Below are 22,409 nucleotides of genomic sequence, written 5' to 3'. Positions count from 1 at the left end.
CAGGTGCCAGCGCCCGAGGTGGGTAACCCCAGCAGATGGGGGGAGAGAAGGCCCTTTGAATGCTCTCAGGCCTGGTCCAGCCTCCCCCCGCGCCCCCCCCCAGGCCGGAGCCCAGAGCCTGAGCTGGCCCCGTTCCCTGGCAACATCCTGAAGAATCCAGCCGCCACACACTGGCTGGCTCCCTTCCTTTCCCCTCCCACCCGCTGCCTGCCGGCTGGAGGCGGAGGCTGGGGCAGCGAGCCCCATTATAAAAAGCGACAGAGCTCAGGCAGCGAGGGAACAGCACTTGGCTCACGCACCGGCCCCGGCCCCGCCTGGACCCCCGCCTGGACCCCCGCCTGGACCCTCGGCCGCCCGCAGCCATGGCTCCTCCGCCCCTCTGGGGGCTGCTCCGCTTGGCTGCCCTCTGCCATCTGACCGCACTGCTGGCCGGTGAGTGGGGCGGGCTCCTGCACGAGCTAGGTAGGGGAGCCTCGGGCCCCACTTGTGCCCTTCAGGCCTGATACCGGGGCCCCCAGGCCCCACCTGGGTAAGGTCCACAGCAGCTCCTCCCAGAGGGTGTGGTGGAGGGGGCTGGGCTCCTCCCTGACCCCAGATTTGGGACTGCCCTCCCGCTGGAAAGTTTCCAGGCTCCAGGGACTGCCCGCCTGGCCCAGTGAGCCAGGCGGCTACGGCTTGGCAGCGCAAGGAGGTGGTGTGGGTGGCACAAGGGTGGCAGGCACAAAGGGGGTGTTGCGGCGGAGGGAGACAGGGAAGGCTGAGGAGGTTCGTGCTGGGCACGGGGGGCGGGGGGGGGGGCGGGGGGCGGCCCTGGTTTACAGTGGGCTGCGTCTCCCCTCCCGGGGTTAATGTGTAACCTGAAACCCTGACTCCTGAGTCTCAAGTCACAGTTAGGATTTTCTCCTGCCCTGATTTCGAGAAGGGGGCCCAGGACCAGTAGAGATCAAGGTCATTGCAGATCATGGATTGGGCTTGTTGCTCTTGTTCTGGTCTGCAGCCCCAGTCCCTCTGCCTGTATCTCGACCATGCTACCGTCCTCCTCCTCCAAGCATAGCTCAGAAAAGGCTTTCACCTCCAGATACTGGCTCTCTGGAGCCCAGGACCTGGTAGGGCATGATGTATTCATCCCACTGACATGATTAAGATGGAGGCCCAGGGAGGTCTAGAAACTGGCCCGAGGATGCAGAGCCAGCAAGTAGGGCCGGAGAGAGCCTGGCTGCGTGCTCATCACCTCTGTGGGCCACATGGCCTCTGAGAACTGTTTGAGCTGGACCGGCTGGCACGTTGAGGCTCAGAGAGGCTCACAGCAAGTGAGCCCTGGGGGCACACAGCAAGTCTGGGAGGATGAAAACGGTCTCAAGCTTCCAGGACACCCCTATGGAACACACTGTCTTTCGAGTCCCCCTATGTGGGGGAAACCAACCAGCAGGCCAGGGAACAGGTGGGTGGGGGGCAGTAGGGGCCAAGGGCTGCTAGTCTCCTGCTTTGTGGGCTTGAATCCCGAGGCCAGAGGTGTTTGGAGATAGTGAGCACTGAAAGACAGGGAGTCAGATGGAGGTCACTTTGCCGTAGCCATGACCCTGAGTGGGCTCTTGCCTTCTTTGGTCCCATGTACTGCACCGTGAAATCTAACTATTGCCTCCTGGTGCCGTGGGGCGCCAAAGCCTACGAGGGTATTTTGGAAGTGGGAGGAGGATTACTTATAGGAAGCCTGGCAGTGGGTGCAGGGGGAAGGGTTCCTATGCTAAGATGAAGAGGGGGTGGTGAGCGGACCGGGGGTACCCTGGACACTCTTGTTTATAGCCTAAGGCTTTAGGACATCAGGCTTCTGCCCTAATCTTGGTCACTGACTTTGCTGGAAGATACACTATTTCAACCTTTCTGAGCTTGAGTTTTGCCTCCTCCTCCTGGCATTTGGCCAGGCCCACCTCGGAGGTCCTCACCCACACTGTTATTTGTGGCTCTGAGAGATGCCCTGGGAGCCCCTGCAGGACGAGGGGGCGGTCCTGAAGCCAGAGAGGCCCCGGGGTGGAGGTTGGGGGGCTGGGGGTTTCTAGCTGGTGCAGGGCGGCTGCATCAGTCCCCAAATGTGGGTTTGCGGGGCTGTGTCAGGCGGGAGGCTCCTCTGCTTTATATAACCAACCTGCAGATACAAGTCAGAGCAGAGAATTTTCTCGCCGAGCACTGACGCATTCACTCCTACTCAAGCCCCAGCAAGAAAGAGGGAAAAAAAATCTGTTTTAAGCTGCTGTGGTCTGCCCCCCAATTAGCTGTGGAGGCGGATGGGGAAGGCAGGGAAGGCTAACTTCAGAGTGTCAGATCCAGGCCCCCGTGGAATTTAAATAAAAATTCCTCTATTCCTTCGTTGGTTACAATTTTATGTGTCACAAAGCGCTTCCTTGTGCATTTTGTTCATTCATTGAGCAAATATTTAGTGGACATCAGCTATGTGCCAGGGACTGTTGTAGGGGCTGAGTTCACATCAATGAATAAAACTGCCGAAGATTCCAGACCTCAGAGTGCTGAGCACCAACTGGGGAAGACAAGATGATACAAAAAATATATTAGTAAACAATTTGGTCTGTTAGAAAAACAGGCTGTGATTTAAAAAAAAAATATATGGAGAGAGAAGGTTGCAGGGGGAGGTGTTGAGATTTTAAGTAGGGGTCAGGGAAGACCCTTGGAGAAGGGGACATTGAGGGAGGCGAGGGAAGATCCTTGTGGCTATCTCTAAGGCAGTGGTTCTCAGTGGGTGATTTGGCCCCTCAGGGGCATTTGGCACATTTCTGGAGACATTTTTGTCATTACAGATGTCCCAACATTTTTGGTTGGTGGATGCTCAGAAATCTAGTGGGTGGAGGCCAGGGATGCTGCTTAAATATCTTACAGTGCACAAGACAGTTCCCATGGTGAAGAATTATCTGGTCCAAAATGTCGATGGTGTTGCTGTCGAGCAAACCCCACTCTCAGGGTCCAGATCTTTAAAAATCTTTATTCTCACAACCACCCTGTGAAACAGATATTACCATGTCCATTTTACAGGTAAGGGAACTGAGGCTCAGAGAGCTTAAATGACTTGTCACATTTGACTTGTCACACTACCGTCCGCCTCCTGGACATTAAATGTCCAGGTCACACACCTGAGCAATGGCTCAAGCCTTCTCTCTATCACCTTGCTGGGAGACCCAGAACATTCTTGTCTTTTCCTGCCTGTAAGCCTCTTAGCAGTCCTTGAGGTCCAGCCTAAAGGATTCTTCCTCTAAGAAGCCTCCCCTGATTACTTGCAGTGGGAAGTAGTCTTTCCCTTGTGCAAATCTCAGCCCATTTGGGGGTATATTCTGCAACATGGTATTTCTACCTGGTATTTAAGGCTGTTTAGAACAGTGGGATGCCTAGAGGCTGGGAGGAAAACAAGATCTGCCACTAAGCAGCTGTGTGGCCTTGGGCTGGTCATTTAACCTCTCTGATTTTCAGTTTCTGCATCAGTAAAATCGGGATAACAATACTCCCTTTGGGGATGTTGGGAATTAATGAGAGCAGATGTACCTCTGCTGAGCACATAGTCCAGTACACAGTATGTAGGTGCTCAACTAAGATAAGCTCTGGTACTTTGTGGGCCTGTCTTGGCTGCCCTTCAGGCTGAGACCTTCTGAGGGCAGAGACAGGCCTCCATCTGACTATGCCTCACAGCACCCAGCACAGGGAATAGGGAATGGCAGCATTTATTGGTTGACTGAGTAAACACTGCAAGCTGATGGTGTTTATTGGGATTGAGGTATTCGCTCTAAGCTCAGCACCAGCACCAATGGGAGAAAGAGCTCAGGGTCAAGGACAAGAGAGCCTGGGCCTTTGCAGATACTCAAAGGTAATTCAAACAAATGTTGCCTCAATCAGGAAAGGGATGGATAGATGGATGGATGGATGGATGTGGATGGATGGGCAGATGGCGAGGTAGGTGAAAGGATAAGTAGGATGAGACATTATTTCATTCAGTGAATATTTGTTGAGTATCCACTTTGTGCTGAGAAGCACTGTGACACCAAGCCTGACAAAGTCCCTGCCTTCCTGAAATTCATGTGGCAGTAAATGGCTGGCTGGCTGGAGGCATTATTTCCAATCACTGAAAAGAAAACTTCTGAGGAGAAACCCCCCTTCAGGTTAGTTACATAGCCCTTCCCCATGCAAAACCAAGAACAGAGCCTGGCCAAGGGTATGTAGGCACCGTGGCAGAGGGTGGGGACTTTGGGGACAGGCTGCCTTTGTGGTTCTTTAAAGCCACAAAGCACGTGAGCAGTGGTCTTCCCCACCCTGCGCCATAGAGTCGAGAGAGCCGACTGACCATACCTAGCCTAGCCCTCCTGCCCCCCGGCAGCCTCCCCTCGGCTCCAGATGGCCTAAGACCCCTGCCAGACCAATGGGGGGCGCTTCCTGGCTCTGGTCAGCAGGGCCTGGGGAGGATACAGCTGAGTCATTCCAAAGTCCCTCGGGGGGGCGGGAGAAGGCAGGTGAAAGGCAGCAAGGTAACTTTCACTTCCTGGTTCTTCAGAGAGGAAGGGCAGCCTGTGACTCAGGGACCAGCCACCGGAGTGCTTGCTGCCTGCCCCAGGAGCTGCTAGTGTTGCCCCTTGATGGCCCAGGCCAGTGCAGCCTGCAGGCCCCGAACCCCCCTTCCATAGTCGGGGTGGGCTGAGGCTAAGAGGAAGTGATGGCAGAGGAGGCGGCACATTCTAGAAGGGGCGTGTGTGTGCTTGCACCTGTATTTGGGAAGGCAGAGCATGTTTGCACATCCACGTCCTCGTAAATACTTGTGCATGAGCAGTAAGGGTCAGCTGGGGCCTCCCAGGCCCTGCCTGGCTGGAGAAGATCATTCAGCAATCTAGACTCCCCTGCCCTGGAAGTCCTGGCCTCTAGAATTTTGCAAAACCCTCTGGGATCTTGCTTCACCGCCTATGACCTTGACCCAGAGCTGAAGCTCAAGCTCTTCCTTATTTTTCACATACTGCTCTTGAGCTGACACCAAGGAGAATAAATTTTGCTGGAGATTTTAGGGGAAGGAGGAAAGAGGAAAAGCAGTGCAAACAACTTCAAATGTTTATATGAAATATTTGGTTCTCGGGGCGCCGGGGTGGTTAAGCGTCTGACTCTTGATTTCGGCTCAGGTCCTGATCTCAGGGTCGTGAGATCGAGCCCCTGGTCAGGCTCAGCGGGGCATCTGCTTGAGATTCTCTGCCTCTCCCCTTGCTTGTGCTCTCTCTCTCAGGTGTGCATTCACTCTCTCTCTAAAATAAATAAATAAATCTTTATTTTTTTTTCAAGATTTTATTTATTTATTTGACAGAGAGAGACACAGCGAGAGAGGAAACACAAGCAGGGGGAGTGGGAGAGAGAGAAGCAGGCTTCCCGTTAGCAGGGAGCCCGATGCGGGGCTCGATCCCAGGACCCTGGGATCATGACCTGAGCCGAAGGCAGACGCTTAATGACTGAGCCACCCAGGCACCCCAAAAATAAATCTTTAAAAAAAGATTTGGGCTCTCAACTGTCTGTTGAGTCACCCCCCTCCTGTCCTGGGGTTTCTCTCTGGCTCCGTGCCATCAGCAGGCCCCTAGCCACCCCCGTCAGCCCCTCACCCCTTGCACAACCCCCATCTCCACCCCTCCCCCTTATTCCTGCCCCCCTAAATTGCCCAGGGGACTCCAAATGACCCCCTCGGTTCCCCTCAGCAACTGCTGCCAAACTCATCTTGGCTCTTCACGGCAGAACAAAGGGTACCCTACTCACTGGACCCCACCCCAGCCTCCTTAGAAGGCGACTGTACTTCCACATTTAACACTTTTTATTTGTTCCATGTGCCCAGTCATATGAATGCCTTTACATGGTTTTGTGGCAGGGGGGCGGGTTCATATGTGTCGTCCTGTTTGTTGGTGTGTGTGGATGCATGAGGATGTGTCATAGGGTGGGCATATGATGTGTGTCTCAGAGGTCATGGAAATCCACGAACATGGATCAGCCTGACAGGGAGGAACGGTGTGTGTATGTGGTGGGTGGAGGGTCAGGGGCGATAGTTGAGCGGGTGACTTACTGGGGTAAAGGGAGTGTGGGGGGGTACATAGAGCCATGGGCCCAGAAGGGGCCAGAGCCTGGCCTGGTAGGAGATCCCGTTCCCTCACTTGCGGGCTGTGTGGCCTCAGGCAGATCCCTGTCACTCTCAGACTTGTCCTCTCTTCTGTACAACTGACCAACGACAACTTAATTTTAAAAATTAAGCCCTACTTACCAGGCAGTAGGAGCTTTATAAGCAAGAATTCATTTTCATTAATTTTTATAACATCGCTGTGAGGTAGATACTATCATTGTCTCTATTGTACAGGTGGGGAAACTGAGGCATAGAAAGGTTTGGTGGTGGGGAGGGGGAACAGGGGGGCTGAGGTCAAGGGTGCTGAAGACCAGGGCGTGCAGGTCAGCAGCTGTGGCCTGGATGGTGCGGCTGGCACGAGCTGGCCTGGGACTGGGAAGCCAGATGCCCCTGGACAGTCCTGCTGACTGGGGGCCTCTGTGGGCTCAGGACAGCACCTCGGTGTGAAGAAATGCAACGTGATCTGCAACAGGATGACCTCGGAGATTCCCGTGGCCTTACTAGACCACTACCATCGAAATCAAGAATCCTGCGGCAAGCCTGCCATCATGTAGGTACTAGCCTGTTGGCCTCTGCGAATCCCCATGCACATCTTTCTTTTTCATCCGGGCTCCTGCCAAGGGCCTCAGCAAATCGCTCCTCCTGCTCCTGCCTCCTGGCCCGTGGCTGACCTTAATATCTGCCCCCAAGGGTAAAGGTTGGGAGCAGTTTCCTGAAAGGCCTGGGGCAGCCACAGCGGGTGGTGTGTTTCGGTGGCAGTCGGACCCGCTGCATTTCTTGGGGACGTCAAGCACGGCGGTCTGAGAGCGCAGGTTCCAGACTCCAACCAATGTGGTGCAAATCCTGGCTCCATCACTTACAAGGGGGTGGGGGGGGTGGTCCACTTGCCTACCCTCTGGGCCATAGTTTTCCTTATCTACAAAATGGATAGTTGGGAGGATGACAGGGGATAATGCAAATAAGCAGCTTGGCAGGGTGCCTGGAAGCTGTTGCAATAACAGAGATTATTGTCCACACTTGACAGTGGGGGAAACAGGATCCTTGTGAGACTTCGGGCCAAGTCTACAGACTGGTTCTCGAAGTATAGGGCTCAGCGAAAAGAAGTCGTGTGCTTCATTCCACCAACCGTGCAGCTGCTAAGAGGGGCATGGGGGCTACTGCCTGAGCTCTCCTCCCCTCGCCTGGTGAGGCTTGCTCCCCCCAGACTCCCCCAATTATTTGCTTCTGTTTTCTAGGTAAAGAGGAAGTGGGAAGCCCCAGGGAGGGGACCACGGCCCTGGGCCGCACCTTGCCTCTGGGGGCCTGAAGCGTTATGCTTGCTTCCCGCACTTCTCTGGTTTCCTCAGCGAACCAGAGCCATGCACATTCACATGACCTCTCTGAGCCTCGGTTTTCTCATCTGTAAAATGGGGATGGTCGCCATAGCCACCTCTCGGGATGGGTGGGAGGTTTAAATAGGCAAAACGCCTAGCACAGAGGTGTGGAGCATGAGCTCCTGTCAGCTCTGAGCTGTGTTCTAGGCAGTGAGCCAGCCACACCCAGCTTCGGAGGAAGCTCAAGATTTAGATGGCACTTGCGGTCCCAACGGGACCCCCGAGTATGTGGCTGGAGCTCACTCAGTGTGCTTTCGGCCTGAGGAGACACACTAAGAGGTAGAGGTCCAGAGGGCAGCCTGTAACTGAGGGAGCAGAGGAAGGGACATTTGGGTCAGCTCCTTCCAGAGAAAGGAGGCCCCACTCCAGAGCTCACCAGTCACACACCTGGCAGCAGGGAACACTGGTGGACAGCTCCCCCCAGTCAGAAGGCACAGCCCAGAGCTCCCTGCCTTAATGGTGAAGACATTATTATTATTAACATCGTTATCATTTTCGGCTGTTACTCTGAGCCAGGTGTTTTACATAATTTTCTTTTTTTTTTTTTATAATAACACTGAAGTGGGTGACCAGCTTGCCCCAGTTTTCTGGGACTTTCACAAAAAGTCCTGTATCTTGAGGAACCCCCTCAGTCCCAGCTCTTCTGGGGAGGCTGGTCACGCTACAGAAGGTAGGTATGCGATCTCGATTTCTCAGGTGAGGACACGCAAGTTCTAGGAGTCAAGCGGCCTGAGCTAATCAGCTCACAGCTCACAGCTAATAAGGGGTGGGAGCAGGGTTTCCAGCCGGGTCTGTTCACCTGCAGAGCAATTTTTTGATGCTTCTACTCCACGTGGCATCTGGGCATCACTGGGTCCCTGTTTTCCTTCCCTGTAGCTTGAGGACGATAAAGAACAGAACCTTCTGTGCCGATCCGAAGGAGAAATGGGTTCAGAAAGCCATAGCACATCTAGAACGCCAGACTGCTGTTCCAGATCGAAATGGCGGCACGTTCGAGAAGCAAATCGGTGTGGGTGAGCCCAGGACCGCCCCGGCCACCAGGGGAATGGACAGGCCTGCGGTCCCAGAGCCCAAATCCACCCAGGAAAACAGTGGCCAGGAGGCACAGAGGGCCTCGGGGACTTCCTCAGAGCTGCCAACAGGAGTGGCTGATTCCTGGGGGACCAGGTTCCCCTCCACTCCAAAGGCTCCGGATGGAGGACCTCCAGCTGGGTCCCAGAAAACTGAGTTTTTCAACGCTGCTGCCCTCACCACCGCAACGTCCTGGCAGAGTTCTGCCTACAAACCCGGGTCGGGCCTCTGGACGGAGGGAAAGGCCTCTGAGGCCCTCCCCACCCAGGCCCCCCCCACCCAGGCCCCCCCCACCCAGGCCCCCTCCACCCAGGCCCCCCCCACCCAGGCCCCCTCCACCCAGGCCCCCCCCACCCAGGCCCCCTCCACCCAGACCCTCCCTACCCAGGCCCCCCCTACCCACACCCCCACCATTTCACACACAGCCTCAGAGGACAGTGTTGGCCCTGAAGGCCAACCTGTGTGGATCACAGGAGACAATCCCATGCCAGAGAACTCTCTAGGGCCTGAGGAGATGGATCCCACCTCAGCTCACACGCATACTTTCGGGGGGCCTGACGGCACGCCCCGTCTCTCCACGGTCCCTGTCTCCTCTCAAAGGGTCCCCAGCAGGGAGCCAGTGGCCTCAGGCAGCTGGACCTCCAAGGCGGAGGAGCCCATCCATGCCACCGTGGACCCCCAGAGGCTGGGTGTCCTCATCACTCCCGTCCCCGACTCGCAGGCAGCTACCCGGAGGCAGGCGGTGGGGCTGTTGGCCTTCCTTGGCCTCCTCTTCTGCCTGGGGGTGGCCATGTTTGCCTATCAGAGCCTCCAGGGCTGTCCCCGCAAGCTAGCCGGGGACATGGTGGAGGGGCTTCGCTATGTCCCCCGGAGCTGTGGCAGCAACTCCTATGTCCTGGTGCCAGTGTGAGCTGGCCCCCTGCCTGCCTCCAGTTGTTCGGCTCCGACAGCTGCCTGGGGTCCCCCGTCCTCACACCCACCCTCACCCAAGGGCCTGACCTGAGCTGGGGTGATCAGAGCGAGGAGGCAGGCTCTTCCACACGCAACGGCTCCCGGGCATACGCCAGGAGGCCACCCTTGATCGCTGTTGACCCCCTGGGGACAGAAGTGGTGGCCTCTGCAACTCACCCCAATGTCCCCAAGTCAGGAAACTTCTGCTGCTGGCTGGTGAGAGGTTCCCTTTGACACGGTCCCAGACCTGATGAACAATTATTTATTAGAAAATGCCCAGCCCCTCTGGGTCACATCCCCCTGTCACAAATGAGCCTCAGGCCAGGCCCCCTCTGCCCGCTCCCTCGGACCTCATCGTGTCTCTCGGTCCCGCTGCAGTCGCCAGTCACCCCGGCCACCTGCGGTGCTATCTCCCCCGCCCCTGTACAGAGCCCACACCCAGCCGGGGACCTGTCTTTTCTTGCATGAGCCTATTGTGGTGTTCCCTGGGACTGCTCCCGGGAAGGCTCTGCCCTCCGTTAGGCATCGTGGGAAGGGGACATGAAGTGACCCGGTGGCTTGGATGGTTTTTCCTCTCCCCAGTCGATGCCGTGCGTTGGCGGAACCTCGGCTGTGGGTGTGAAGGCTGGGGTTCTCGGCCCAGGTCCACCACCAACCCAGCAGGACATTCGTACCTCTGGTTCTCCGTCTGTGGAAGGAAGGAGACGTGGCAAATGTGTGACGATAACTTGTACGCTGATGGGCATCACTCATTGATCCAGAGACCCCTGTTCCCAGACCGGGGGTATAGCCTCACCACAGAATACCCTAGCCGGGCTTCACCCATCAGGGAGCCTGGCACATCGGTGGGCCCTGTGCCTTCAGGCGGTGGCGGGGGGGTGTGTCAAGGAAGGGATCTGAAAGCTCAGGTCCTGCTCCGTGGGAGGGAGTCAGCTCTGTGGGCCCCCTGAGTGGGGACTGGGGGGGTGCTTGAGGGGCAGGCCGGTGCCTGGCTTGGAGAGCAGCCCTCCCAGAGTCCACCAGGCTCGCAGGGACGTGCAGACAGCCTGTGGGACAGGCTGAGGAGGAGGGAAGGCCTGCAGGCTCCTGGGAAGGCTGAGGTGCTCAGGGAAAGGAACCCGGGGGTGGGGAGGCTGCTGGGAGCAGCTCCATGCCCGAGTCAGGGACTTGGGCCCCGGGCGTTTGCTGTGTCTTTCCTGCAGCCTGGCTTCCCCCCCTGCCCCGTCTCTCGCTCCCTAAAAACACTGCTGTCCCCATTCCAGGATCTGCCCTCACCTTCCTGCCCACCATAGGCAGGGCTAGGGATTTCCAGGACATTTTCCATGAGATCAGAATCCATCGTTGAAACTTGAGGTTTCGTGTTTACCTCTGAAAGAGACTCCGTCCTATGGGGAGGGAAGTTGTGGGCACAAAGTCAGGGGTTCCCTTTTTGGCTGCTGGCCTCACCCCTCAGGGTCCCTGATGGCAGCTCCCCACCTTCCTCAAAGGTCCCCGTAGGTGACCCTTGCCTTCCTCCACCTGGGGAGCCTCCCACGGACCAGGGTGGGTGACACTCCACTTAGATAGATGCTCAGAGGAAGCAGACACAGCTCTGGTCCACAGAGAGGGGGCAGCCACCCGAGTCCACCCAGCCCTCCTGCATCCCCTGCTGGACATGACCTGGGATGTTGGGGCCTGGCTCTAGTGGGGGTCACTGACGGCTCAGAGGGCAGGCAGCCGGTCTGAATGCACTTTTGGGGGTTCCTCGAGGCTGGTGGGAGACCCTTCAATGGGTGGAGCTCCCCTACTTTTGTGAGCAATTAGCTGGGAACAGCTAGTCCCCCTTCCACGGATTTGATTAGTTCTCCCAAGCAGGACACGGACAAGGACAATTTGGGGGGAACTTTGGAAGGAGTTGGTTGATCCTTTTGCTTTTCCAACCCTATCACCAATGTCTGTGCCATTTTGTATTTTACTAATAAAATGGAAAAGTCTTGTGAATCGAATAACGTAGCTTTTTCTAGGGCAGGCTCAGCAACTGGAGCCTCAGGGGCAATGGAACAAGGGAGGGGGCCAAGAATCTCTGGGTCCAGCCTGCCTGGGGCAGAGTGGCAGGAACTTTTACAGTCAGCAGGAGAAGCAGCACTGGGGATGGGGGTGAGGAGGATTGAGCCCCTGGCCTGGCTCTGTTCTGCCCAGCTATGTGACACTGAGCAGGGCCTTTACCTCTCTGAGCCTGTATAAAATCAGATGTGAGATTTCTCCTAGTGGTTCCCATCCGTGGCAGGAATCAGAATCCCTTATACAGCCACCCCACCCTTCCCCATGACTACTAAACCACCATCTCAGGGGCCTTGGTATCACCATTAGTGATCTGATGACCCATGGGAGCGAACTGGGCCACATTTTCCTCTTTGCTGCCTTGACTCACTGCTGGTCCAGATTAACATCAAAAGCGATTATTTCTCAAGGGACTTGGGTGTTCAGAGATATGACCCAAACACAAACCTCCTCGTGGTCCCTAAGCCCTCCAGTGTCCCAGGGTGGCATCCCAAGAGCTGCCATGTACAGTTGTGCAGGTTGGGAACTGCACCAGGTACCACAGACCAAGTCCAGCCTCTTATTACACAGTATTTCATGGATCTGAAGGTGTGCATTTTTTCCACATTGTGATATCTTTGGGATTGGGGTTTGTCTTACAATCAAGGGCTTGTCATAGTTTAATCGACAGGTCTTGTTTTCTTTACTGGTTGTTTATTAAATATCAGAATGTCTCACAACCAATGGCAGTTTAGGTTTGATGTATACACAGAATTTTAAAAAATCAGAGACAGCATTTAAAAATCAGGAAATTACACACACAAACCCACTCTTCCGTGACTGGGAAGGTCTTCTGGCCCCACTAGGTGTGTGACCTGCAGTCGGACAGGGGCTGGGTGGGCCCCAAGCAGCGACTGCCTCTGGAGATGGGGTGAGGCCAGGGTGAGACACCCTGCCCCCCCACATCCTCTAGCATCCCCTCCACCCCCTCGTGCTCCTGGAGCCTGTGGCCACGTCAGGCCATGCCATTTATGATTGCCCTTCTCTTGTTTGTCTCAAAGCAAGGATATTTTTGTCCCAGCCTGAGTCTCCACCAAAAGCAGGACAAGGAAAAACAGATCACGATGGGCACATGACTTCGCTTCTACCCTGCTGGCTTCCTTCTTCATTTCACTACCTGCCAAACCCTATAGACACTTGGGTTTGAGGTTCCTGCGGGAGTCTGAGTTTGCTGCCCCTTCACAGGCTATAAATTCTAGTACTTCCTTCAGCAGCGAGCCACTCTCCCTGTGCCCCCTCCAACCCATTTCCCCCTGCTTTTGCCCATTCGCACCCCCAATGAGGAGCTCAGAGACGAGGTCACAGGTCTTCAGCCTCTCCCTGAACCCCATCCTTCCTGCAACACGGAACACCAGTAGAGGCTTGGCAATGGAACTAGGTGTCCCTGCTTTGTTTGATTTTTTATATCACATCCTTAGGTGAGGAACTGCTCATGCTCCCCAAGAGGATGGAGGGTGGGAGAAACCTGTATTCGGGCTCAGGCCAGAGCAGTTCCCCAGAGATCCTGGAATGTTCTGTGTTCTCTCGCTTACAGAGCTACACTCCAGCTCAGGTGGTACCCAGATTCACGCAGAGTTTGCTGGAGACTCAGAAATCTCCGATTGGGCTTGTCAGGTCTCTGAGCCATGAGGGTGGATAATAACAGCCAAAGCTTATTTAATGTTTATCAAGTGCCAGGCAGTGCGCTAAGTTCTTTGCATAGAACGTCCCCATCTTACAGGTGAGGAAAGTAAGGCTCTCAAAGCACACGTGATTTGCCCGGGGTCACACAGCAGAGACGGCATGTGACCTGAAGTCTTTCTCCAGCACTTGAATCTTAGCCACCGTTTCTGAAAGTATGAGCCACAGATTTTTAAAAGTATAGATGCCCCATCCCACTTCAGAGCTATGGGATCCAGACTCCAGGGGTGGGAGGGCTGAGGGGCTGCACCTTCAAGCTGCTGTCCCTGCCCCCACCCACCACTTCCTCTCCTGCCTGCCTCCTTTGCCCTGCATTGACTGCCCTCCAAATTAGGGATTTGGCACCTAGCCAAAGTTTTAGAGCCCCCCCCCCCCCCCCCCCCCCCGCCCGACCGCAGCCCTGCCCCTGCACCAGGCCAGCCCACTCCATCCCCCTCAAGGCTTGCAGGGTCCTGTGGGCGGTAGCTAGCTACCTACAGGCTCCTCACTCTGTGCCCTTTCTTTGCCACAAGTCCCCTTCCCCTCCCCTGTGCTCTCTGTACATTCCCTTTTGGGTGAGGCCAGGCAGAAAAACAAAGAAATGAATGGCTGGGAATTTCCAGGGTGAGGCTGAATAATAGGCTCCTGGGAGCTGCTCATGTCTACAAGAGCTCCGGGGACCACTCGTACCCCATTCAGTTCTGCTTAGTCATGTGCTCTCCTGGAGAAAGAATGTTTCAGCTGTTGGGATTTAAGAAAAGATCTAACACCAGGCTGACTCTCTTAAATTGACTGCAAACTCCACTAGCTGGACCAATGGGAGATCCTAATCTCCCCAAACTGATGGAAGAGAGGCCCCTCTCTTAAATCCAAGGGATCTCTTGCCCTCAAAGGACAGAGTAGAATTATTTGCAATGAGCATCTTGTGTGTGTGTGTGTTTGTTTTTTGTTTGTTTGTTTGTTTGTTTGTTTTACCACCAATACAGAAGCAGAATATAGCATGGAGATTTCTGGCTGTGTGGCTTCGGGCAAGTTGCTTAACTTCTCTGGGCCTCAGTTTTCTCCATGGCTCATAGCCAGCTCTCGGTAAACAGAACCTATGATCATGCAGTAGATGTTTCCAAAGGGTTTGAAACATCCTATTTCTATCCACTTTTGTTATTGGAGACCCAAGCGAGACTGTGGAATTATAAGATATCTATAAAGAAATGTAGTCTTCTTGGTTTTCAGGAAAGTAGGGTGAAGAAATGTTAGGGTGCCATTAAGCAGATAAGAATAATTTGGAATTTGCATAATTTTTCCCCTACACTAATAGAAGCCATTCAAGTTGAGGTAGCTTTTCTCCTATAAATTGCTTTTGAACGTGGCAAGGTCAAAACTCATGAATCCCTATTAACTGATACCAGACCAGCAAGACGTCTGAATCTCAGACTTGGACAGAAAGGGAAGTTTGTTAGTTTCAGGTCTGGGGAGACTGGGGTAGTCACTCTCCCTGCATATTTCCAGCTGGCCACCCCCAGGCACAGAGGAGGGTTGCTCTTCCTGCCCCCTTGGGGTGGACGGGGGCCACATGACTAGTTTTGGCCAGCGAGCTGAGAGTGCAAGAATGTGTATCACTAGATTCAACCACTGAATTGCTGAGAGACTCTTCAGAACTTTTAGTCCTTCTGGCTCAGCACCTCTAGCTTTCCAGAAAGTGACCGCTTCATTATTTTGGGTCTCCGATGATGGCAGCAGAGCCTCCAGCCATGGAAAAAGCTCCTGCTGACTTGTGTGGAAGAAACAAACCTTTGTGGTCTTAAGCCAGGGAAAGTTCAAGGTTACTTGTTATTGCAACATAACCTAGCCCATCCTGATTGATACAGCAATCAGGAAAAAGAAGTATGTTGTTCCTTGACAAGTAGGAATGACTTGTCAATAACCTCAGGATGGTGTTAAAGGCTTGAAAACATTCCCTTAACCGGGGAGAAACAGCCTTTCAGTTATCTAGCTCGCCACTCTCCATTTGCTCTCTCTGCCGACGGGATGGCCAACGGTCACCCAGCTGTCTGGGTTTATCTGGAATTCTCGCTGAGTGGAGGTGGAAAGAAGGGCTTTGTAGTTTCTCTGAGATATACTGACGCTTGGGAGCTCTCATGGCTCAGATACGCCGGCGATGGCTTCAGCGGACGAGGAAGTAAATGGTGAGAATATTGACATTGTTGAGCACCGGATATTTGCTAGATGATCTGGATCAACCAGTCTTTCGTGTACCTCTTAAGCCCAGCAGTCCAACCTGGGTAACCTGGACCTGTTGGCACAGGACTTTTGCACAATTGTAGGAACCAAGCGCACGGTCAGTGTCTTTGTTTTCCTGGAGGACTTCAGTTGGCCTGCTCCTGCAGCCTTGCCTCTCTTGATATTGTTCCCCCAGTCTTTTTTTTTTGTAAGATTTTATTTATTTGACAGAGAGAGACACAGTGAGAGAGGGAACACAAGCAGGGGGAGTGGGAGAGGGAGAAGCAGGCTTCCCGCTGGGCAGGGAACTGGATGCGGAGCTCGATCCCAGCACCCTGGGATCATGACCTGAGCCGAAGGCAGACGCCTAATGACTGAGCCACACAGGCGCCCCTGTTCCCCCAGTCTTGCTACCCAGCCCCCACCACTATGCCTTTGGCCACACATTTTTTTTACGTCCTCAAGTTGATCTCTCTTGTCCCTCTGAGCCATTGCACAGGCTATTCCCCTGCCTGGAACAACTCCCCCCTTTACTGTTCCTCTGGCAACTCCTACTCATCCTTTGGTCTCAGCTTAGATGTCACATCCTCCAGGAGGCCTTCCCTAACTTCTTGGTTTCACGAAGGTTCCCTGCTATGGGTACTCACAGCACCTGCACCCAGGATAACCCTCACATGACCCAGCTGGGCCTGCTTATTTCACTGAGCTTCTGTAAGATCCATGAGGGTGAGGATGTGTGCGTCTTGTTCTGCTTTGTGCCCCAGTGACTACCACAGGTCTCGGAAGAAGTGAAGAGAGGAAGGGCCAGCATCCACTGCCATCCAGATCCCATTGGCGCTTCCTGACCTGGTGACTGTACCACATGGCTCTCTGACTGACGCAAAGCCACCCATCCATGTGGGGGGGCTGCATTTCAAGGCACTTCCTGGCAAAAAATATTGAATTGCCTCAAAGGGATCTCAGAGACTGAAAGGGGCCACTGTGAAGGTGCATCCAAGTCACTCTTGAACCCCTCTGGCCCTCCACCATCACACCTTGGTCTTGAAATTGCTCCCCACGCCCAGCCAAGACCCCTGGGAAGCCTGGACTGGGTCACAGGCCTGACGGTCGTCCAGATTCTCTAGAGGACTGAGCAGGCAATGGGGGAATCTAGCAGCCCTGGAGTCTCTGAGCATGGGAGCTTCTGTCCCCCTAGACACCTTCCTGGGTCTCCCCTTCTCTTCCCCACCCCCGGGGCCTCACGTGTACCTGTGTGGCCCGTTTCCCAGCTTTTCCATATTGTCATGACCATCACCAGATTGATGGACTTGGAGTCCCGTCCACGTGAGCACTGGGATGCAGGTACATAGCCCACGGTCCTCTTCCCAAGCTATCAAGGGCAGAAGCAGTGGGTCCCCACGGGGAAGCAGGGGAAGAGGGAGGAGTCATTCCATTATTGCCAGAGATGAATAAGACGCTAGCCTTCCCCTCCTGCAGGTCACTGTCCCCATCACACACCACTATGAGGCTTTGAGTGAATTTTCTCCTTTACTCCCTGCCCCAGCTCTAAGAGAGGTTCTACTCACATGAGCCCCATTTTCCACACGGAAGTGCCAAGGCATTGGGAGACTGAGGAATTTACCCACGGGCACACAGCTAGTAAGTGACTAGGCCAGCCCGCAGTCCTACGCTAGAGATCCCACTTTTTTTTTTTAGTAAACTGTGGTATGGTATAGTCATTGCATGGGATCGCATAAATGGTGACAAGAAATACACGGGCTCCTCCTGACGCACATGACTCTTAAGTTCAACATTGCAAGATGTGATAATATTAATATAAAGCTTAAGAACAGGTAGAAACAATGCCATACATTGTTTAAGGACACATACGCTCACGCACATGTGCGTTATTAAGATAAAGAAATGCTTGGGATTAATGTCTACCCAATTCAGTGTCTTTTAGTCTGGAGAGGGATGGATTAGGAGAGGCACATGGGCCTCAGGGAAGGTAATATTTAGCCCTTAATCTAGTGGTAAGTACATTCGTATACCCAGAGCCCACTCCCTTCAGCTGCTTTCACTACTAACATTCTTTTTTTTTTTTTTTTTAAGATTTTATTTATTTGAGAGAGAGAACACACACGAATGGGGCAGAGGGGGGGATGGGGAGCAGAGGGAGAGGGAGAAGCAGACTCCCTGCTGAGCAGGGAGCCCGACACGGGGCTCGATCCCAGGACCCTGAGATCATGACCTGAGCCAAAGGCAGACACTTAACCGACTGAGCCACCCAGGCACCCCCCTGTTTTGTTTTGTTTTTTTAAGTAGGCTCTATGCTGCGTGTGGAGCCCAATGCGGGGCTTGAACTCACGACTCTGAGATCAAGACCTAGGCTGAGATCAAGAGTCGGACTCTAGGGATGCCCTAGCTAGGGACACTCCAGCACCCCTCTAACTGGAGCTCTAGAGCCCTTGTGGATGGCATGTCAGGAGGAAGCCACCCCCGGCACTTGCCTGAGGTCACACCTTTGCTGGGCCTCAGTTCCTTCTCTGACTTCATTCCTCTGCTCTTCCCCCACCTTCCCTGGGAGCGTGTCCTTAATGAACCCAACATCAGACAATGGAGAGAGCCAGTCACCGTGCTCCCCAGCCTGCAGCCCACTGTGGGCTCCGGAACGAGTCGCTGGCTGGGGGAGGAGAGTGAGAAAGACTTCAAGGAGTAATGGGAATTGAGAGGAAAAACAGCTCCCTAAGGAAGTCTATAGATTCAACCTGATGCCAATAAAAACACCAAATTATTTTTGGAGCTAGATTAGGTAGTTTTAGTTTCACTTGGGGGAAAAAAAAGGGGGACGAGTCGGGATTGCTGTACGAAGCCCAGGCAGAGCAGGAAGAAGGGACGACCCTATGTGAAGCCAGGTGGGATTGAGGAGAAAGCCCCCACCTGTGGAAGGACAAGTCCCAGCCTGTTCTGGCCGGGGCCCAGAGGGCTGCGGAAGCACCTGCTTCTGCCTACAAAGAGAGCAGGACCTCATTCACCTCCAGAGGCACTTGCTTCCTGGGTCTGGACCTTGCTCAGAAGCAGCCACACCCTTCCACACCGTGGGCTCCCCCTGAGTGAGCCACGAACCAGGTAGGACCGTGGCACGTGACAAATGGCCGAATGCTGCTGGCCCGTCCCCGGCTGGTTTATTTGCAGTGAGGCTGGACGACAAAGCAGGGAGATCTTTAGCCTCTCAAAGGGCCCAGATCCCCTAAGCTCCTTAGAAAAGGTACCTTCCTGGATGTGAGTGCTTCCCGGATGCTGGGCTCGTGGTGCTGACCCTGGTGTCGAAAGAAACCTTCCTTGGGAGAAGGAAGGGTCTCGTGTGTCAGGAAGGATTCCCACCCACCCGCCTCCACCGTCCCCCCCGTCCCCCCCACCAGCTAGGCTGCCAGGTTTGGAGCAGGCTGCAGCAGACCTCTCATTTCTAAAGGAAGGTTCCATCGTGGCACCATGAGGGGTGAGCCTTGAACTGGTCACTTGGCAGTACAGCCCTGGATTGTCCCAGTGTTGTCTGGAGGCCAAAGACCGCCTGTGAGATACTTGGAGCCAGGAGCAAAGGCTCCCTGGAAAGAGGGAGTTGGACTCTAGCAGTGAATGAAAGTACTTGATTTACAGGGCTGAGGCAGGGGCCAGGAGAGGAGCTGCGGCCCAGGCACGAGAGAGGGAGACAGATCTGGACAAGTCCACGGGTAAGAGTGAGACTCAATGAGAAGTGCTTATGTACTAGGCTTCGAGAACAATACCAGCCATTTAGCCATTCGGTCACTGAATTCAACCCGTATGTACTGAGGGCCTTCCACGTGCCACGATAATTGCACAAAAGAGACAGGGCCTCTGCCCCACGGCACTTACGTTCCAGGGCAGATGTCAGGGGGAGACGGGCCGCGAACAGCAGGCGGAATAAGTAAGTCAACGGTGTCGTTATTAGGGGGTGGTAAGGCCGGCAGCTAAAAGAAAAAAGAAAAAAATAGAGCAGAGGAAGAGGTGAGGTGGGTTGCAGTTTTTAAATAGGGTAGGCTTCACTGAAAGGTGACATTTAAACTGATATCGAAGGAGGTGAAGGAGTGAGTCATGCATGTAACTGGGGAAAGAATATTCCAGGCTGAAAGAACAGTCTGGGGAAGCGTCCTCGGGAGGGAGAGTGTCGGGCAGGCGGTGGGCACGGGGGAGGCTCCGCAAGGGGGCTAATGAGGCCAGAGCACGGGAAGCCAGGCGGGACTTCGAGGCTGCTGCAGGGTCTTTGGCTTTTCCTCCGGGGCGGAGGGGAGAGACAGGGGTTGGGGTGAGCAGAGGAGATTCTCATTCCTGTGGCGGCTGTGCTGAGAATAGAGCGGAGCCGCAAGGATGGAGGCAGGGACTCCGCCAGGAACCTGTGTAGGGATCCAGGGGAGGGATGGTGGGCTCCGGAGGGATTCTGAAGGCAGAGGAGCCAGGAGAGGGGCTGACAGATGGCAAGGAGGGGGTGAGAGGAAGAGGCGTCAGGATGGTGCCCAGGTTTCTGGCCCAAGTAACGGGGAAGGAAGGGGCTGGCGAAGAACAGGGGAGGAGCATGTGTGGGGGTGGATGGGAATCGGGAATTCAGCTTCGGACTTGGAGGGGTCTGAGTGGCGGGCTCAGCGTGTTCAGGAGGCAGCTGACATACAAGTCTGGAGCTTGCAAGAGAAAGTTGGGAGTCTTTGGCATATAGATGATATTTAAAGTCAGGAACATGTACTATTTGCCAGATACATGCCCGAAGGCAGTCGATGTGAACCAACACCTGCTCATGTACTTACTATTATTATTTTCATTTTGCAGGTGGGGAGACTGAGGCTCAGAGAGAAGTCACTTGCTCCAAGTCTCACAACCCACTGATGGTAGAGCTGAATTCAAACCGGGGTTACCCAACTAAGAGTCTTAGCTCCGAGCCCCTCCCTTCCCCAGGGGCCCCCCTGTTTAATCTTTTATGGCATGTCCTATATGAGAAGTGGATATAATTTGGTTTAGGGAGATGGGTGATCCAGACAGGAGGACATAGAAAACCAAGTCCCCTAGTGAGGGCACACATCAACCTTCTCAGAAGTTGAGCACTGGGATCCTCGAGGTGAGACTGATCCGGAGGGATGATAGAGCTTAAAGACTGGCCCGTAGAGTTTTGAGTGGAGAGGGCAGGGAACAGGGAGCCATTGATGGTTCTTGAGGGCTCTGTGTAGTCAGAGCAGCCCTTGAGAAAGACCCATCTAACGTGAGCATGCAGGAGGACCAGAGAGGAGGAAACAGGTCTGGAAGTTGTCAATAAGGTGTCCCGTGTGAAGGATTCACACGGAAGACATTGCTGGGCAGAGTCTGTGCCTGATGCGCCATGGGGCCTGGAGGGGAGAGATGAGTCAAGGGACAATTTCAGACCAGAGGGGCAGATGGGAGGTGGAGAATGACGCCAGCCTGAGCCAAAAAAAAAGGGGGGACGTTGGTTGAGAGGGACTTGGTGCCACCGTTCTTGTTCTTGGACTGAGTGAACCACAAAGGGACAGATTTCTATTTCTTAGGAGCCTGCAGTCCAGAGTGGCTAAGCTCAAGAGGAGGCCAGAGGATGGGGCAAGGTCCAGGGGGGTGGCTTGGGATCAGAAACTGGTTGGGGCTGGAGACAGAGATTCAAGGTCAAAGGCCTGAGTGAATGACCTCAAGGAGGGAGAGAGGATTGCTTGAGACAAAAAAACCCCTAGGACAGAACCCCACACACGCTTCCACCACTTGTTAGCCCTGTGGACCTTTAGACCAGTTTCTTAACCACTGTGGTTGGTCCCCAGTTTCCTCATCTGTAAAACGTAGGCAATAATAGTTCTTACTTCCTCGGGTTATTGTGAGAACAAAGTAAACTAATAGATGTAATTGCTGAGAACCTTGCCCAGCCCGGAGTGAGAGCTCAGAAATGTTACCAAAAAGAAGAGCCCACAGAGGGCTCAGGGAAGAACCCTATCCCGCATCCCAATGGAGAGGAATGTCAGGAAGGGAAATGGTTCCTAGCGATGACAAGGAGATTCATCACACCAGCTGGAGACCAGGAAGTTTACACATATCGTCTCAGTTAATTTTCCCAGCAATATCATGAGGGAGCATCTATCAACATGCCCAATTTTCAGATGAGGAGAGTGAGGCTCATAGACTTGTTCTTGGTCACACAGTCAGGAACAGGCGGAAGAGGGACTGGGCCCCAGGGCTGTAGAGAATGCTTCCAGAGCATCTTCAGGTAACCGCTGCCCCATACTGCCCTTTGTGAGGGGATGGGAAGTTCAGAGAGTGGCCATGGGTAGCTGAGAAGCCCAGACAAAGTGGCTTCCCCAGGGTGTCAGGGCCATAGTGCTAAGAATTAAATCACATGCGAACAGAGAGGAAATGGTAGTGGGAGGTGTAGACCACACATCGGAGAAGTTTGGTCATGAATAAAAGGAGAAATAGGAGGACAGCATGTTGGGGAGTCAAGGAGGGTTTTACAGAAGCAGAGACCCTAGATCATGTCATCAGCAGAGGGGAGGAGACCATGGAAAGGGAGAACACAAAGAGCCAGGAGGTGGGAGTGTGACTGAGGGAAGGAGCCCTTCCTGGGATGAAGAAGGAATGAGAGCAAAGCCACGGTCAAAGAAATTTAGGTTTGACAGAAGGCAGGAAATGGCCACAACCCATAAGGAAGTTGGAAACTAGATGGGAAAAGAGTCAATGAGTGCCTTGGTTGGATTCTTCTGCCTCATTTATGACAGGAGAATTCAGGTGTGTCTCATGAAATGGTGGGACGCACTGGACCAAAAATAATTTGTTCTGGAGTGAAAGAGACCCTGGGATAGAATGTAAGCTGTACCCAAACTGTAGTTCAGAAATTTGTAAGTGTCCATCCATCAACCTATTCATTCATCCATCCTTCTACCCATCCA

General features: G+C 54.0%; 1 protein-coding gene across 1 annotated transcript; it reads left to right on the top strand.

Annotated features, from left to right (window-relative positions):
* The first annotated feature begins 238 nt into the window (after positions 1-238).
* Positions 239-9,632, top strand: CX3CL1 (C-X3-C motif chemokine ligand 1). Its single transcript, XM_045891063.3, has 3 exons — positions 239-432; positions 6,563-6,683; positions 8,383-9,632. The coding sequence occupies exons 1-3, from the start codon at positions 363-365 to the stop codon at positions 9,485-9,487; spliced, it is 1,296 nt and encodes a 431-aa protein (XP_045747019.1). The 5' UTR covers positions 239-362; the 3' UTR covers positions 9,488-9,632.
* The last annotated feature ends 12,777 nt before the right edge of the window (positions 9,633-22,409 follow it).

The sequence above is a fragment of the Mirounga angustirostris genome, unplaced genomic scaffold (genome assembly GCF_029215605.1).
Source record: "Mirounga angustirostris isolate CCGP_5_RB_7025 unplaced genomic scaffold, mMirAng1.0.hap1 SCAF_16, whole genome shotgun sequence".
Classification (NCBI taxonomy): Eukaryota; Metazoa; Chordata; class Mammalia; order Carnivora; family Phocidae; genus Mirounga; species Mirounga angustirostris.
This window is presented reverse-complemented; position numbering and strand designations above follow the sequence as displayed.